The following is an 18,606-nucleotide window of genomic DNA, read 5'->3' on the forward strand; positions in this document are numbered from 1 at the left end:
AATCAATGACTGCAACATGGTTGCAGGATACAAGATCAATATATTAATAGCAAATGAACTTGTACACATTAGCACTGAACAATACAAAAACAAAAAGTTCTTAGAAATGAATTTAACAGGGGCACCAGAGTGGCTCAGTTGGTTAAGCATCCAACCATAGCTCAGGTCATCATGTAACAAATGTGCCCACATTCAAAAGGGACACACGGGCGCTTGGATGGCTCAGTCAGTTGAAAGTATAACTCCTGATTTTGGCTTAGGTCATCTCATGATTTATGAGTTTGAGCCCCACTCCAGGCTCTGCACTGCTGATGCAGAGACTACTTGGGATTCTTTATCTCCCCACCGTTTGTCACTCCCCCACCCTCTCTCTCACAAATAAATATACTTTAGAAAGGTTTGAGGGGGCGGGGAGAGACACAGAACTTCCCTCTCATTGAGATAAGGGTCAAAAGATTTGCAAATATGTTTTGAAACCTTTACACTTAGGAGACCACTTAATACTGCCTTCTTTCATCTCCCCAATGGAAGATGCAGGGGAGCTGGGAGGTTGAAAACATCTCAAACTTCCTGAGGTTTTATTAACTGCAAATGTATGAGCACTACTGCAAGAATTGTGAGCATTTGTCTAAGTTCAGCACTGAGCAGGCACTTTAAATAGCGACACTTGCACAGGTGTACTCACATCCCACCTGCAAGAGGTGGTCTATTAAACAAAATGCCGGCGGCTTACAGGGGAAGCGAACGTTCTACGAACGCCTTTTTCAAGAGCCCAGGATTGTGCATACTGAGAAGTGACAGGAGTGCCTTGGTCACTATCAGTAACGTCTGGAACTAGGAAGGGAAAGGGAATACCCTGCTCGGCTCCTGTATCATAGCCATAGGACCTGGAGAAACATCTGTTACCGTGATTTACATTCAGGCTGTACTGTGAGGCAAGGCATTTCCAGAATTCCTTACCCCACGGCGGGGCACCTCTTGGCTTAATGGCCCAAGAGTACGTAAAAATGTGCAGATGGGGCCACTTGTTGGCCAGAGGCGCCAGTCTTAAGAGGACTACTTGATGTATGGCCCCTTATGCAGACTCTTGGGTCCTTCCCTTCATCAGGGACATCCTGGATAAGGGATGAAAGCCAGCAACATTCCCCCGAGCTCCATCACATGTCAGGACGATGATGGCATCTGTAAAGTCTAAGAACTGCTACTGCTGCTCATTCAGTTCGTTCCAAGGGACAGTCCCGGTAACGGGGTCCGGGAGAAGGGGGACCTCTTCCAGCACCACAGCTGGGCTGAATGAAGCAGAAGAGCACAGCCCCCTTGCAGCTGGGATACGCCGGAGACCCCACGTTTGGCTCCATCATGCAGCAAGGAAGCGTCAGTAACCATGCTTGCAAGGTACTGCTTCCATGACTCAAGCTACAACAGGCAGTTGGGTATGGAGGGTCCCAGACTCAGGGAGCCTCTTTGTGCTGGGGCACCAAGTACATGACCAACAACTGATGCTCCAATGGGGATTACTGCAAGGCTGAAGAAGGTAGTTTCTTGCATCAGAAGCCACTGGGTAACCTATGGCCACCCTGAGCGGGGGGGGGGGGGGGGGGGCGGTCTACAAACTCCAGGAGGATTGGGGGGATACTGGCAAAGTTTCTGCAGTGAAGAAGGGCACTCACAGGAGTGCCTGTTGACTTCAATGTGGGTTGATTCTAGAGCCTGTTTCTGGAGGGGGCCCTATAAAGTTGGGCCAATTGGAGGTAAAGCCATCAATAAAACTGAGTAAACTGTTTACGTGGGGAATATGTTCCTTGCAGAACCCAAGAAGAAAAGACACATTTGTACTAACATTCTGTGTGCTAAGAACACACAAGACAAAGAACAGTCAGTAGCAGGTTCATGACAGTGGCAGGGATGCAACAGTCCCAGGTTTACAAGTAATTTTCAGGGAATTTACCTGAGGTGGATCTTTGCAGTATGTATGGGAAAATGAATTATCACAACTTTTGTATGTGAACGCCTAATACATGGGTGAAGGATCTCCTTGGAGGATGAGATCATCAATATATCATACCTGGGTTCCTGAAGAAATCTGGGTGCAATCAAGGTATCCCCTGCAAAGACTATGTGCAATGGCAAAGAGTTGCTGGGATATCCCATTGGCAGCCTGCTGAAGGTGTACCGGGACCCTTTGGAGGCAAAGGCAAACTGTGGCTGAGGCTGCTGAAAACAGCCCTGGGGAGAATGTACTGGCAAAACCCATAGTAACAAAATATGTACTGGTTGCTGCTTAGACGGAGGCAGTTATTTCAGGAACAGTGGTGTTGGGTCCCGGACAATTGGCCCCAGCATTGAGGATGCGGTGACCCACTGTGACATGCCAACACTATTTCCAGGTTTAAGAACGCAGTAAACTGGAGTACTAAATGGAGAAGCAGCAGTGACAATCACTTCGTCTCTGAACAGGTGGTTACCATGCTTTCAACCGGGACATACAGTACACGGGGGTCCCCTTCTGACAACCCAAATTCTAAGTGCCAAAAGTTCATATTCACTCGACTGGAACCTACCATGGGAATGTGCTATAATTAAGTCAATGGGTGCTGTGACCACGGAGAACTCAGGCAATAGTTCTGTGGATTAAGAGAAAACATACCTACTCATCCGAATGTCTCAGGTTGTTCATACTGGCAAGAAAAAATAACACAGCCCGGGTGGCTTACAAACAACACAAATTTATTTCTCACACTTCTGGAGGCCCTCAAGTCCAAGACAGATGAAGGGGCCAGCGGTATCAGCACGTGGGGAGGGCCTGCCTCCTGGTTCACAGATAGCTGTCCTTTTGCTCTGTCGTCACTTGTGCAAAAGCCAAAGGCGTTTGCTCAACACTTGTGAGGGCTTTACTCCCATTCAGGAGAGCTCTACCCCCATAACCTCATCACATCCCAAAGGCCCCCCACCTCCAGAGACCATCACCCTGAGGACTGGAGTTCAACATATAAGTTCTGAGGAAACACAAATATACACTCACCCGCACTCCATTTTGTAGTCAGTAACTCCTCTAAGATTTTAGGGAATGACATGATCAAATTTAGCCGAAGGCCCAAATACAGCTGTAATTCAAGCCTGGTGTCAAGGTCATGACAATTTGTCAACGGTGCGTTTCAGCAGATATTTAAGTCATTTCACAAACGATCTAGCGAAGGTCCAAAAGCCAGTTAGTGCCCTTTGATCTTCTGTTGCATAAGTTATCTTCGTATAGTCTGGACTCCCAGCTGGGGCAATCTGTGCACCTTCATTTCTGTCATTTCGTTGTTTCCTTTTCCGGTACCTAAGTTCCTCCCACCCCTCATTCTTTCTTGCCAATTCTTTCCTTTTTGTTGTCACTCAATATACGTCAGGGGCTTTTCTATTTACTCTGATCGCACGTACAAGTTGCCTTCTCCAGAGAGCCTCCAGGGAGGATCTACGGGCTCGAGAGCCCACTCGATGGCAAAGGTTACATTGCTTCATACGGATTAAGGATCCTGGGCTTACGCTGCATTCCAATGATCCCCTTTGCTGTGGCACAGGGTGAGTGCTTTCCCCTCTGAGCAGGAGGATGAGAATTTTTCTCAACAGAGGCAGCAGAGCACAGCTGCAAGGAGCAAGCGTGGCCCATAACCCGGCGGTTGACCGAATGTCTTCTGTAGGGCTGCCTTTTTGCAACAGTGCAGGTTTCTTCTCTCTCATTTCTCTCTCTACAAATTCCCTCACAGTATTTTGGGTTTCTAGCCATGTGAAGTGACAGCTTTCAGTTTTTGTCTCCATCCTGACACCTGTGGCGGGGGCCTGGGTGGTTACAAGGGAAAGGACCACGGCCCCGCAGTCCGCCTCACAGACAGCTGCCGCTTCCTCCAAGGAATGCCAGCCAGTCTCTCTGGGGTCACGGTTCACAAACAATAAGGTCATTCTGGCACGGCAAGGGTCAAGGCCATCAAGCCCCAGGACTCCAAGGTTAGTCCTTTGGTGTACTGAAAAAAACCCCAGCGCCTCGCCAACCCCAGGTTCACTGGCTGAGGGTTCTGCATTAGCGCAGTTGAGGTCCTTCCTCTGGCAATTTGCAAGACGTCCCCTTTTGTTTCTCATCAGCCTCCGGGCCACAGGACACCACAGGTGTGCACCTCGGCACCCTCGGGCGTGAGGCGTGTGTGCAATGGCAGCAGGGGAAGGAGCAGCAAGAGATGGGGACGGCCGCTGCCCGCACGTGAACGACAGCTCATCACACACCGAGGGCCGTGCACGCTTCATGCTCCCGGGGCCAGGGCAGCCCAGCTTTCCAAACTCTCACCAAGGGCCATCTGCATGCCCTCCCCGCTGGGGCACAATGACAAAAACTGGTAAGCGTGGCTACCCTGAACAGCCGGGGACGGCCAACACTCGGTACACAGTAACCGGAGAGTGCCAGCCAGACCCTCGACCCTGGGTAGCTGGGGCTCAAATGCTCACCAGTTAAAGTGCGGTGTCGTCACTGCCTCTACAGGCGGAGCGTCTCACGACACCAGCCAAACTGACTGAACCCGGAGCCCAGGCACCTGGGGTACGGCCAATTAACAATTCTTAGGGCCAAGAGCTTGTTGCCAGGGGAGGAAACAGTGACACCCAAAACAGGCAGCACAGTCCACAGCAAGAGGCTGTCTGCCAGCAACCGGTAGCTCGGTCCCAGGTGGCCTTTGTCCTATCTCAGACCTCGTTAGTCAACAACAATCACTTAATGACAACTGGATGAACTGGGTCTTACGTGGTGACCCGGGTCTTAGATGGACCATCCTCTTAGTGATGCCCACTGGGTTAACTGCCTCCTGCTCGGAGGGTTCACTCCATGTTGGTTTCAGATGTCAAGAGTCTAGGACACTAGGCCTTAACTTCAGACCACAGTTACTGTAATTAAAAATATTCTGAAGACTATAGACACAGCTCAATTGTTCATCAGTGGCCATTATATTTGTAGTGCAGGAACACAGGACCAACGGAAACTTAGTACAGAAACAAGGTGTTATGAAGAGAGGTGAGAAATTTACGATACTTGCAGAAAAGACAAGGCGGCTTATAACAACAGGAGGCTACAGCTGAAAATAGGCCTTAGTGATGGTCAGCATATGATTTCTGAGAATGCATTCTGCCTCCCACCATGGCAAAAGTGGTACTGAATACTCTGTTTCTAACTGTGTAATTATAGAAGAAACACCCTCGGAGATTCCTCTATATTGCTACAGGCAGACAGGATGGTTCATTTCTTTCACACACTTTACATTTTAGAGTAGTCGTACAGTTACAGACACATGGAGCAGAAAGTCGAGTTCCTATACACCCCTTCACTCCTACCCCTCTGCAGACCCCCATCATTCATATCTTGCAGTAGTGTGGTCCATTTGTTACAACTGATGAGTCAATGCTGATACAGGAGTACTACCTGAAGACCACAGTTTACATTAGGGCTTACCCTTTGTTACATTTTTGGGCACTGGCAAAGGATCCGCACGCCATCTACCGTTACAATATCCTACAGCATACTCCCACCGTCCTAAAAGTCCTCCATAATCCACCTATTCAGCCTTCCCTCCCCTGCCTCAATCCTCCGGCGACCACCGATCCTTTTACTGTCCCCCCACGTGCCTTTCCAGAACGCACTATAACTGGTAACGTAAGGTGGAAAGCCTTTCCGATTGGCTTGTCTCATTCAACAATATGCACGTAAAGGCTCCTGCATGTCTCCTGTTACCGAACGGCTCATTTCTTTTTACCACCCACCCAATCACCGTATCCTAAAACCTCGTTAACTCGCGTCAGCGCGTTTTATTGCCGACTCCTGGACATTTCCTACATGGGCAATCATGTTATGTGTGACTGTACACAGTTTTCTCTCCTCCTTCCCAATCCAAGTCTCTCTCCTTCTCTGGTCTTGCTCTGTCGGCGAGGACTTCCAGAAGGAGGATGAAAGAGCAGGGACAGGGACCTCTTTGCTCTCCTCTTCTCACTGGGAAAGCATCTAGTTTCTCACCATCAAAGTACAACGTTAGCTGTAGGGCTGTTGGAGATGTTCTCTACCAAGTCAATGTTCCCCATACTCCCAGCCTGCTGAGATTTCTTATTGTGGATGTGGGTTAACGTTTTGTGAAAGGCTCTTCTGCCCCTATTGATAAGATCATATGATCATTTCTTCTTTTCCCTCTTGATGTGACAGGTGACTACCCGACTATCAAATGTTGAACCAGCACAGCACCCCTGGAATGAATCCCACATGGTCATGGCACGTAATTATATATAGTGGGATTCAACTTGGTGACGATTTGTTGAGGATCTCAGCATCTATGTTCCGAGACATATAGACATCTAGCTTTCCCTTTCAGAATTTTTTTAATCACACCCAACCTAGGGTTCAAACTCAGGACGCCGAGATTAAGAGTCACGTGTTCTACTGACTCAGCCAGCCAGGCGCCCTATTGCTTTCCTTTCCTATAATGTCTCTGCCTGCTTTTGCTACTATAAGCATCACAGAATGAGTTAGGAAGGATTTCTTCTCCTACCTTTTGGAAGAGGTGTAGAGAACTGGTATCATTTCTTCCTTCCTTAAGTGTTTGCTAGAAGTCACCAGTGAACACATCTGGGCTTGAACTTTCTGATTTGGAAGATTAAGGATGAACTCAATTTCCTTAATAGATTATTTGCCTACACAAATTTATACTTTTGTGAGTTTCGGCAGATTGTGTCTCTCAAGGAATAGGTCTAGGTTATGAAATTTGTGGGCAGAGTTGTCTGTAACATTACTATCCTTCTAATGTCCACGTTATCAGTTGTTCTTTCTTTCACTTCTGCCATTGGCAACTTGTATCTTTTCTTTTTTCTTAGTTAACCGAAGGTTTATCAATTTTATTGACCTTTTCAAATAATTAACTTTTGGTGTATTGGTTTTGTTTTTTCAAAGATCTCACAGATTTCTGCTCTGATTCTTATTATTTCATTTGTTTTCCTTACTTTGGATTTAATTAGCTCTCTTCTAGTTCCCTAAGATGAAAGCTTAGAATATCTGTGCAATTTAAGATCATTAGTTTGTGTAACCTGATTTATGAAATCGGATAATGAAATGTAGTATACCACCTTTACACCCTGTCGGTCCATCAAAGCCTCACTCTGACCTTACTCTGGCTCTGCTCCAGTCTCAACCCACCTTCTCACATAATCAAAAACCCAAGGGCCCAGATCTGTTTCTGGGTACACTGGACCTGAGTTTACAGCCTAGATTACAACCCTGAGTGTCATATAGTCTGTCTGTAGCTTCTATTCTGAACTCTGCCTTAGAGGGCAGTTACCTATAGGGGTTTGTAAAAAATTGAGGCTGAGGGCTGGAGGATGCACATAAATACACTCAAGGCAGTTTGAAAGGACCATGGGTGAGAGGGGAAAATGAGATCATAGACTAGATATCCCTCTGCACAGAGCACATTTTATTTACCATTTTGATATTTTATGTATTTTAAGTGGTTACGTATTAGCTTTGGGGGCCTCCCTTCCAGAGGTTCCTCCAGGCCCCGACATACCTGGGAGATGTTGAACTACGAGTGTCTAGCTTCGATTCACAATCATATTAAATTCCACTACACATATGGAAGAGACACAGTTAATAGAAGGTACTATTTGTAGAAACAGGAGTCCTGCAAACTTAAGGGATACTTCACATAAGCGTTTAACGCTGTTGCCCTAACTATTCAATTTGTCTCTGTTTTAAAAACTTCATACTCACATGAATTGCCAGGATAGGGTTGCAGAAAGGGTATTATTAACACAAGGGACCTGCTTGTGGTGAAATCTTGGTTCCTTTTTAACCCTAATACAATACAGATTCCAGATTCCTTTTTGATTTTGTAGCCTGTGCTCATGGGTACTCAAACTATAAGCGACAACATTTTGTAAAACTTCACATAAACACAAAGTGCATGTAAAAACTGCTGAAGTGTGAATGACAGTATGTGACTTAGTATTAAGGTACCATCCGTATTTCTGCTCGAGAATATACCTTTGTTATGTAAAATATCTTAAGAGGAAACTCAGAGAAGGGCACATGAGAAATCTATGTATTACTGCAACTTCTTTTATTTCATTTTACTACTTTTTTTTTGCTTGTTTGTACAACACACAATATTCATCTATAAATTACAAATTCTTAGGTTTCCTAAGACAAATATGGCATCAAAACTACAACACAATTTCCAATGTTATATTGCCTCTAAAGAGAATCTTCAAGCTGTATGTCTCAAACTGAAAGATTTCTCCTTAGTAGAAATTCTGACATAACCTAGTTTGTATTTTTGCTAAAAACAAATGACAAAATCAAAAAATCTGCAAGGTTTTATACCCACATTTGCTAGGGGACATTCAAAGGAATGTTACCTAACAAGACTGTCTTTTATGTGTTGCAGTCTACCTCAGGGTAAAATAAGGCCAGTTTGTGGACGAAAGTTATTCAACATTCAGGATATCGACATTGCTTCCTCTACGTGAGTTCTCTGAAGTGTAGTGACTGCTTAACCACAGCTCAACATTCCTAAGACCCACTGCAATCCTAAGGTTTCTCTTGCGTGTGTGTTCTCTGATGTACAATGAGGTTTGACTTCTGAGAGAAGGGTTTTCCACATGTGTTACATTCATAGGGCTTCTCACCTGTGTGTGACCTCTGATGGTTAACAAGGTTTGATTTACGGTAAAAAATTTTTCCACATTCATTACACTGACAAGATTTCTCCCCTGTGTGAGCCCTATAATGCACTGTGAGGGATGATTTGTGACTGAAGGATTTCCCACAGTCATTACATGCGTAAGGTTTCTCTCCTGTGTGTTTTCTCTGATGTAAAATAAGTCCTGACTTCACACAAAAAAATTTCCCACATTCATTACATTTATAGGGCTTTTCTTCTCTATGAGTTCTCTGGTGCACAACAAGAGCTGACTTATCACAGAAAGACCTTCCACATTCATTACATTCATAAGGTTTCTCCCCTGTGTGTTTTCTCTGATGTAAAGTAAGTCCTGACTTAACACAGAAAGATTTCCCACATTCATTACATTTAAAGGGCTTTTCTTCTGTATGAGTTCTCTGGTGCACAATGAGAGCTGATTTGTGACAGAAAGCCTTTCCACATTCATTACACTCATAGGGTTTCTCTCCTATGTGGATTCTCTGGTGCTGAGTGAGCTGAGACTTCTGGCAGAACGTTTTCCCACATTCATTACATCCGAAGGGTTTCTCCCCTGTGTGTATCCTAGTATGTTTATGTAGGGACGATTTACTATAGAAGATTTTTCCACATTCATGACACTCGAACGGTTTCTCCCCTGTATGTATCCTGTAATGTTGAGAGAGGGTGGATTTATGGCTGAAGAATTTCCCGCATTCAGGACACACAAAGGGTTTCTCCCCTGTGTGAATTCTCTGATGCACTGTGAGGGCAGACTTCAAACACGTTTTCCCACATTTGCAACATTCATAAGGTTTCAACCCTGTATGAATTATCTGATGCCTGGTGAGTACTGACTTGTGGTAGAAACTTTTCCCACATACATCACATTTGTAGGGCTTATCCCCTACGTGGGTTCTCTGATGTTGTATAAGATGTGACTTCCGACAGAAAGATTTCCCACAGTCAGGACATTCAAATGGTTTCTCCCCTGTATGAGTTCTCTGATGCAGGATAAGGTGTGAATTGATCCAAAAGGATTTCCCACATTCATAGCATTCATAGGGTTTCAGCCCTATGTGTGTTCTTTGGTGTTTGGTGAGGTCTGTCTTCTGGTAAAAAGTCTTCCCACATGCGCTACACTGATAGGGTTTCTCCCCTGTATGTATTCTCTGGTGTATCGTGAGGGCTGACTTGTGGCTGAAGGCTTTACCACACTCGTTGCACACATAGGGCTTCTCCCCCGTGTGTGATCTCTGATGTTTCGTGAGGTCTGACTTCTCCCAGAAAGTTTTTCCACATTCATCACACTGAAAGCGTTTCTCTTCCGTGTGTATCCTTTGATGTCGAGTGAGGTGGGACTTATGCCAAAACGCTTTCCCACATTCATTGCATTCAAAGTGTTTCTCTCCTTTATGAGTTTTCTGAAGTCGTGGAAGGCATAAATCCCCCCGGAAATGATCCCCACTCTCACTACACTCCGAGGGTTTCATACGTGCCCCATGAGGTTTCAAAAGGGTGGACTTCACACATAACGATTTCCCACAACCACGCAGTCCACAGTGATTCTCTTCGGAGGCATTCATGTGATGTAACAGGAAAGAGGAGTTAGGAAAGAAGGTTCTCCCATATTCAATACATTCAGAGTGATTCTCTTCAGTGATCTCTCTCTTGTACGTACTCAATGTTGCCTTTTCGGGGAAGGTTTCTTGATACATGTAATATTCAAAATTTTGCTCTACACTTTGAATCTTCTCATGATCAACAGGGTCCTCATCCTGACTGAAAGTTTCCCCATGTTTAAAAAATTCACTTTTCTCGCTAGTAGGAGTTTTCTTGTGTTCAATACTGAGTAGTAATTTTCCACAGTCATTAAATTCATCAGTCTTTTTTCCTAAATAGTTTTTCATATACATACACAATTCAGAAATACAGCTGAAACTCACTCCATATGAGTCACACTGACAGAGGCTCTCTCTGGAAGGAAACGAATTTGTGTCCAGGTTAAATGGTTTTCCTATTACATTACCTCGTTCCTTGGTCAGCGTTTTCTTACTGATGAATGCAACTTCCCTCACAGGTTTATGCTGGTTTTCTTGCCTCCTTCCTTTCTTGTGATCAGTTTCCCAGACTTCTAAAGATAAGAAAAATTAACCGTACACATAAATACTAACGCATTTCTTCTGGAATGCAACGTATATACAAACGCCCTATGTTTCAGCGGATTTTGATTTCTTGTCTAGTCTCCAGGGAAGAAAATAACTGTAAGTACTTATTTTTTCGATTTCTTCTGTTGGACATGAAAATACGAAAATGGAAACAAGAAACAAAAGGCCTGGCATGGTAGAAGAAAGGAGAGGAAACTACTGCAAGCATACATCTGCATTCCGACGTCTGAGGAGTAACGGCAGCTACTAAATTCGTAACATCTCCATCTATCCTCCAAATACCTCTAAGGATCAATCTAAGGAGAGCAAATAAAATGACCAATCAACAACCCATGACTTCAGCATAACTGGGAAATACAAAATACTACTGACTTCAAATCACCACTGAGGAAATAAACATTTAATACAAAAGAAACTGATATAGAGTCCACATCTATATAAAGAGTCAGTTTGAGTCTGTGGCAACTACACGTAGAGGAAGAGACAGAGAACTTAGAGATAATTAAAGTTCTTTTTCTTTAATGTTTATTTTTGAGAGAGAGAAAAACAGAGCATGAGCGAGGAAGTGGCAGAGAGAGGGATACAGAGAATCCAAAGCAGGCTCCAGGCTCTGAGCTTGTAGCACAGAGCACGACATGGGGCTCAAACTCAGGCACCGTAAGATCCTGACCTGAGCTGAAGCCAGACGCTCAATGGACTGTACCACCCAGGCACCCCTAGAACGTATAGATAATTAAATGCAAATAAAATCACCGCCTGAAAGGGGAAGTCCCACAGTGAGAGGAGAAAACATGGAGCGACATCTTCGTTCTGACAGATGACAGCTCAGACCACCGAGAACTCCAACACAAGGGACTTGGAGTATTAATGGGAACTACGGAGGCAAGGGCTGATCGGGTGAGTAATTCAATTATAAAAAGGGCAGAGTGATCTTAGAATATGACTCAAATTGTAAGCACCTGGTTATGAGCTGAACTGTCCCCCTCCCAAACTCGTATGTTGAAGCCGTAAGGTTTAATGACATTATCAGGGTGCAGCACTAATGACAGGAAAGACATCCATATCAGAAGCCGAAGAGACACCAGCCCTTTCCTGCTCTCCTGGTTTGCAGAAAAAAAGCCATGTGAGGAGAGGCCCAGAAGGTGCTGTCTGCAAGCTGAAGACAGAGGGCTCACCAGAAGACACCAGAGGGCACCCTGAGGATACCTTCATCTTGGCCATACAGCCTCCAGATGTGTGAAAAAATAAATTTGTTACTTAGGCCACCCACTCTGTGGTGTTTTTGGTAAAATGGTTCAGGCAGATTTAACAGAAAGTACAAAAAGAAAAGATATTTGAATGAAATTTTAATAAACAGCGTGGAAAAAAGACCTGACAATAGAGCAAAAAAAAAAAAAAAAGAATGACAATAAAACCAAAGAAAGAAAACTGGATCACAGAGAAAATTCTGGATAAAGCAGGTGATCTACAAAATAATAAAATACATGTTTTAAATTAAAATTATATGTGTGACTGTAGTCTCTAAAGAGAAAAAAAGAAAACAATGGAATAAATACAGTATTAAAAACCATTATCTAAGAAAATTGCCCAGAAATAAAAAGAGATCTTACCCGCATATTTTAAGGACCACCATGAACTTTCCTTTTCCGTCAGGAAAGCTGACCTGAAACAGTCCTTCCTAAGACATGCTTTAATGAAACTGTAAACCTTAAAAGTGAAGAAGTCTGCTCTGGACAGAAAGATCAAGTCTCAATAAGCAAACAAACATGTAGATTGGGCAAGAGACTGTCCCCAATAAACAAAGTGAGGTCAGTGCAGCAACCTTTTCAACAAATAACCAAGTAGAAGTCAAGGGTTGTATATCCAGCCACGTGATCCTTTAAAAGTATCCAGGCTCTGGGATGAGGTCAATCATATTAGATATTCAAGAAATCAGGTAATAATGTAATCACGGAACCTTCTAGAAGAGGACAAACTTCAAGCAACCGAGATTTGACAAGACACACTGGCAGAAAAGCTGAGCAGTGTAGGACTAAGACCAAAAGAAAGTTGAGAACAAGAATATAAGAGTAATATATTAATGCTATATATTCCAGTGAAGCAGAAACAATGCAACCATAAAAGCCTATAGGAAACAGGAAAAAGGAGAAGAAATAACAGTAAGCTAAGTGAGAGCCATGGAATAGTCTAAAGAAGGTCACTAAACACTCTAAAGGTCACTAAAAGCTGAAAACCAAATGGAAGGTTAAATAAGGATATGAGCAACTAAAGCCAGTATAAAAGACATTACTGTAAAAGTAACCACCAGAACAAAAACATCTAAAGTTTCTAATGGACTCCTTCAGAATGAACAAAAAGACGAAACTGAATTGTTCAGTGAATATGATACTCATTAAATGTTAACAAATATGACATATGAGACCAGACAGGAATCCTGTTACTAAATGTGAATGGGCTTAACGCACCACTTAATAAAATGACTTCAAATGGGTTACAAACAAATCCCAAATCTCTGCTGCAAAGGGGAAACACACTGACAGAAAATGACTCAAAAAGATAAAAACAAAGGAATGGGCAATATTATTCCAGGCAAAGGGAAACAGTAAGGAAACAGATACAATCTAGTTAGCAGGATGGACAAAAAAACCAAAAAACCCAAACCAAAAACAAAACACTTTACAAGGCTAACATCCACATCTTTGAATGTACAAATAACAGTGAGGAGTATTGAAAGACCGAACAACCTTCATGAAGAACTCAGAGAAGCAAGGAAAAAAATAAAACACACTGATAAAAAGAGTATTTCAAGAGCGATCAGAAAGCACAATGTCGGGGTGTAGAAGACGCAACGACATCGGGAAAACTTGTATTATGACCCATATGTAATTTTCTAATATCAAAACTTATAATACAAAATAGACTTATATCTCAAGGGTGCACAAAACATTAAAAAAAAACCTGATAAAGGTAACATGCTCAGGGAACAATGCACTAAAACTAGAACTTATTCAGGAATGGGGCGCCTGGTGGCTCAGTCGATTAAGCGTCTGACTTCGGCTCAGGTCATGATCTCACGGTCCGTGAGTTCGAGCCCCGTGTCGGGCTCTGTGCTGACAGCTCAGAGCCTGGAGGCTGCCTCGGATTCTATGTCTCCCTTTCTCTCTGCCCCTCCCCAGCTCATGCTCTGCCCTTTTCTCTCTCTCAAAAATAAATGAACATTAAAAAATATTTTTAAAAAAAGAAGTTGTTATTGGGGAAGAACAAGCTTCTTCCATAAGGACTTCAAAAGCAAACAATCCTCTAGCAAACTGCTCTTTGGTGAAAAAGGAAACAAACCAAAGCCTAAGTTCTAAACCAAAAAAACTAGTGAAAATATTACTTACGAGTCTATGTGGGATACATATATAGATCAGAGGTTTCACAGCATTAAATGTTTTGCATCGGTGACAAAGAATGAAATACAAGTGAATCCTTAGCTCAAAAAGTAAAAGACTAGAAAAAGGCAACAGTAATATAAAAGAAAGAAGTAGCACAAAGAGGGAAACAATAAAGGCAGAAACACATGAATACAAGAATAAATTTAAAATAATACGGATAAGGGGACCTGGGTGGCTCAGTCAGCTTAGGATCTGACTATTGGTTTTGGCTCAGGTCATGATCTCACAGTACATGAGTTCGAGACTTCTGTGTTTAAGGTCCAGTAGTTTTACTAAAGCATATCTTAGAGTGAACCATTCCAGGTCCGTTTTCCCAGGTTCCTGATGGTCCCTCTGAATATGTGCATCAGGTCTTTTTTCACTTTTGGACAATTTACTTAGATTAGAAGTTAATGAAACAGGGGTGCCTGGGTGGCTCAGTTGGTTAGGCATCCGACTTCGGTTCAGGTCACGATCTCACGGTTGGTGAGCCCGAGCCCCATGTCAGGCTCTGTGCTGACAGCTCAGAGCCTGGAGCCTGCTTCGGATTCTGTGTGTGTGTGTCTCTGTCTCTCTGCCCATCCCCTGATCGTGCTCTGTCTCTCTCAAAACTCAGAAATAAATAAACATTAAAAAAAACAAGTTAATGAACAAAAAACAGAAAAACAGTAAAATAAGTGGTAAGTCAAAAACCTGGTTCTTTGGGGGTCACCTGGCGGGCTCAGGTGGTGGAGTGTGCAGCTCTGGAGCTTGGGGTTGGGAGTCTGAGCCCCACTTGAGTGTAGAGATAAATAAAGTCTTTAAAAAAAAGCTGGTTCTTTGAAAAGCAACAAAGGAGGCAAATCATAGGATAACCTCTTCAACAAAAACAAGGGAATGAAATCTCAAGTGTGCAAACTGAGAAAAAAATTAAGGAAGAAACTACCATTGAAACATGGTATGAAAAAATCCTAAAGGCTATTTTTGTTCAACTTGATACAAATACATCTGAAAGAAATGTAGCAACGAATTTACTAACAAAATACCACTTACCAAATTTACCTTGGAAGAAACAAAATGTAAACAGAATAATTCCCACATAAGAAACAGAAAATATCGAGTTTGCCTGAGCCATAAAATACACAGTTGCATCCTTTCCACCTAGAGTCACAAGTTGTTAAATTTTTGCCACATTTGCTTTATCTTTCTCTCTATAAAGGCTTTCTGACCATGAACTATTTGGTTTATGTGCAGACATCATGACCTGTTATTTCAAACATGTCAGCATGTATTTCATAAGAATGAAGACATGATCACACTCAAGAAAATCCTCCAAGGATACATCACCCATCATATAATCCATTCAAGAGGAGCAACAGCTTGCAAATATCTATGTGTTTGTGGGCTACACAAAACTCCTCCCTTCACCACAAAATCCTCCATAATCAGAGGTATAGCTATCATGAAAATGAGTTTCATCAAAATTATCTCTTTAAAAATTTTCCACATAGGTTCTGAAATTTGTTAACATATCTCTGAGGTATGCCTGTACTGTCTTTCTCCATTTTCAGTGTTAGGAAAATGCTGGCCTACGAATGAATTAGTATACCTTTTTTCCTGGATTTTCTTGAAGAGTTTAGTAAAACTTGTGTTATTCCACATGTGGCAGAACTCACTAATGAAGCCCCTGGGTCTTCTTTGTGGAACAGCTATCTATTTCTTCTGAAGTGAGCTTTAGTAGTTGTTTTTTTGCAGGAAACTGTTCATTTCATCTAAATCGTTGAATTCATAAAGTTAGAGGCATAATATTTCCTTATTTGACTTGTAGTATCTGTAGAATATTTGGTGATATTGCCACTCCTATTCTTGACATTAATAATTTGTCTCAGGGCACCGAGGGGGCTCAGTTGGTTAAGCGTCTGACCTCGGCTCAGATCATGATCTGGCAGTTCATGAGATAGAGCCCAGCGTCGGGCTCTGTGCCAACAACTCAGAGCCTGGAGCCTGCTTCAGATTCTGTGTCTCCCTCTCTCTCTGCAACTCCCCTGCTTGCACTAAATGAACATTAAAAAAAATAATAGTAATTTGTCTCATCTAGAAGTCTGTCAATTTTACTGACCTTAAAAGAACCAGCTCTGGGATTCACTAATTTTCTCATTTATTCCTCTGATTTGAATTACATCACTTTTTATCTTTATTACTTCCTTTCTTCTGCTTACTATGGATTTAATTTGTTCCTTTTTTTTCTAGATTCTTAAACAGGAAGCAGCTGAAGCCATTAATTTGTGATGGTCATCTTTTCCGACACAAATTTCATAGAGGTGTGTTAGATATATGTGTGTGTACACACACATGAAATTTATACATAATATATTAGATATGTTGTATATAATACATACTCCATATAAAAGAAATTTCACATATGTATTTGTGCTAGAGATATATACATACACACAAAAATGTACTTGTGTTGGCCACTAGTTTGTGATAGTCCATCTTATCTGACACAAATTTAATACGTGTGTGTTAGATGTGTGTACACACATATATACAAAATCCAATGTATGAAATATATATATATCTTAAATATACTTTATAATACGTATTCCAAAAAAAGAAATTTCACATATGTATTTGTATTAGAGATACATACATACACACAAAAATATACTTGTGTTAAGTAAGAAACTTTTCAATTACTACAGCTGTGTCCACCTTTAAAAACTAGGAAAGAGAAAACTAAACCCAAAACTAAGAGAAGAGGAGCACTTGGGTGGCTCAGCCGGTTAAACACCTGACTTTTGATCTCAATCTCAGCTCAGGTCTTGATCTCAGAACATAAAGTAGTAATTCAACAATGTATTGTTGGAATTTAAACATATACAGATCTACTCTGTATACAAGTAATATCACAAAAATAGAGTAGAAGAAATAGAACTATATATGAATGACATTTCTATATTTCACTGTAGATGAGGGGGTATAAATCTGAAGTGGAGTCTGTTAGGGTGAATTTCTTAGGAAAATTTTAATAACAACCATTACGAAAATAACTAAGTGAAAAGGTCATTGAAGAATTTAAATACTATGCTAAAACACATTCACTTAATGAAAAACAAGGTACTTGTTTGAACTATGGGTTCAAAAAGGCATAAGGCAGATAAACATCAAAACGCAAAATGGCAAGAGTAAATCCAGTCATACCAAGAACAGAAAACTGGGAATGGATTTAGAAATCCAATCAAAAAGCGGTAATTGTCAGGTCCCAAACACAAGCTGTCTACATGAGACACACTTAGATTCCTATTAATGAATGAATTACTATTAATGAGTATTAATGAATTAATGAATTCATATTAATGAATGAATTAATGAACTATATTAATATCTGACAAAATATACTTTAACACAAAATACGTTATTAGAGATAAAGAGGGACATTATATAATGAAAACAGTCCATCAGTAAAGGAGACATAAATCCACGTAATTCTACGTTGCTGACAATGAGACTAGAGCAAATACTGACAAACTTCAAAGGAAAAATACACACAACAACAATAATTAAAGACTTTAAAATTCCAAATTAAGTAATGGATAAAACAACTGCTAGAATACAAATAGGAGGAAAAAAAAGATAAAAATAACACTATCAGGTGACCAGAATAACAAATATACATAAGACACTCCACTCAAAAAGAGAGGATTACACATTCTTCAGAAGTACATACGGAAGGTTCCCCAGAATACATTTTAAAAGGTTCTCCCACCAAAATGGAAGGAAATTATAAATTAATCATATAAAGGAATTTTGAAAACTCACAAATAGGACATTAAACAATGCATCTCTGAATAAAATAGAGGGGAAAAATATCCAGGAAACTTAAGAGAACACTTTGAGTAAAAATGAAGACCAAATATACGAACACTTGAGACACACAGAAAACATTACTTAGAAGTCAATTTATCCTGCAATAACCACATTAAAAAAGAACAAGCCCAAATCAATAATCTGCCTTATACAACTGATAACAAGGGGGAAAAAAAGTAATATAAATCCAAAGCAAGCAAGAATGGGAAATGAGAGAAGAGTAAAAATTAATGAACCAGAAAAGAAAGGCAATAGATGACTCTTTTAAAATATCAATAAACCTGACTAAACTATATTTAGGCTGACATGGAAATAAGAGACATAACAGTCAAATTGTTGAAGTTATGGGGCGCCTATGTGGGTGGCTTAGTCAGTTGAGCACTCAACTCTTGATTTCGGCTCAGATCATGATCTCATGATTCACGTGATTGAGCCCTGCATTGGGCTCTGTGCTGGCAGCGTGGAGCCTGC

At 41.7% G+C, this 18,606-nt stretch overlaps 1 protein-coding gene across 16 annotated transcripts in view; it reads right to left on the minus strand.

The window, feature by feature from the left end:
* LOC106982520 (zinc finger protein 37A-like) overlaps nt 1-18,606 on the minus strand; it is a 179,105-nt gene that overhangs the window by 93,502 nt on the left and 66,997 nt on the right. For 8 of the 16 annotated variants that reach the window (XM_053206939.1, XM_053206937.1, XM_053206940.1 and 5 more), the window contains one exon: nt 8,098-10,836. The exons of 1 other annotated variant lie outside the window; for it this stretch is intronic. In XM_053206939.1, the coding sequence (XP_053062914.1) occupies nt 8,591-10,836 (2,246 nt within the window). In that variant the 3' untranslated portion in view covers nt 8,098-8,590. Of the gene's footprint in view, nt 1-8,097; nt 10,837-15,874; nt 16,038-18,606 lie in introns of those variants that run through there. 7 more of the 16 variants (XM_053206946.1, XM_053206944.1, XM_053206945.1 and 4 more) reach the window with 2 other exon arrangements.

This window comes from Acinonyx jubatus, chromosome D2 (assembly GCF_027475565.1).
Source record: "Acinonyx jubatus isolate Ajub_Pintada_27869175 chromosome D2, VMU_Ajub_asm_v1.0, whole genome shotgun sequence".
NCBI classification, from domain to species: Eukaryota; Metazoa; Chordata; class Mammalia; order Carnivora; family Felidae; genus Acinonyx; species Acinonyx jubatus.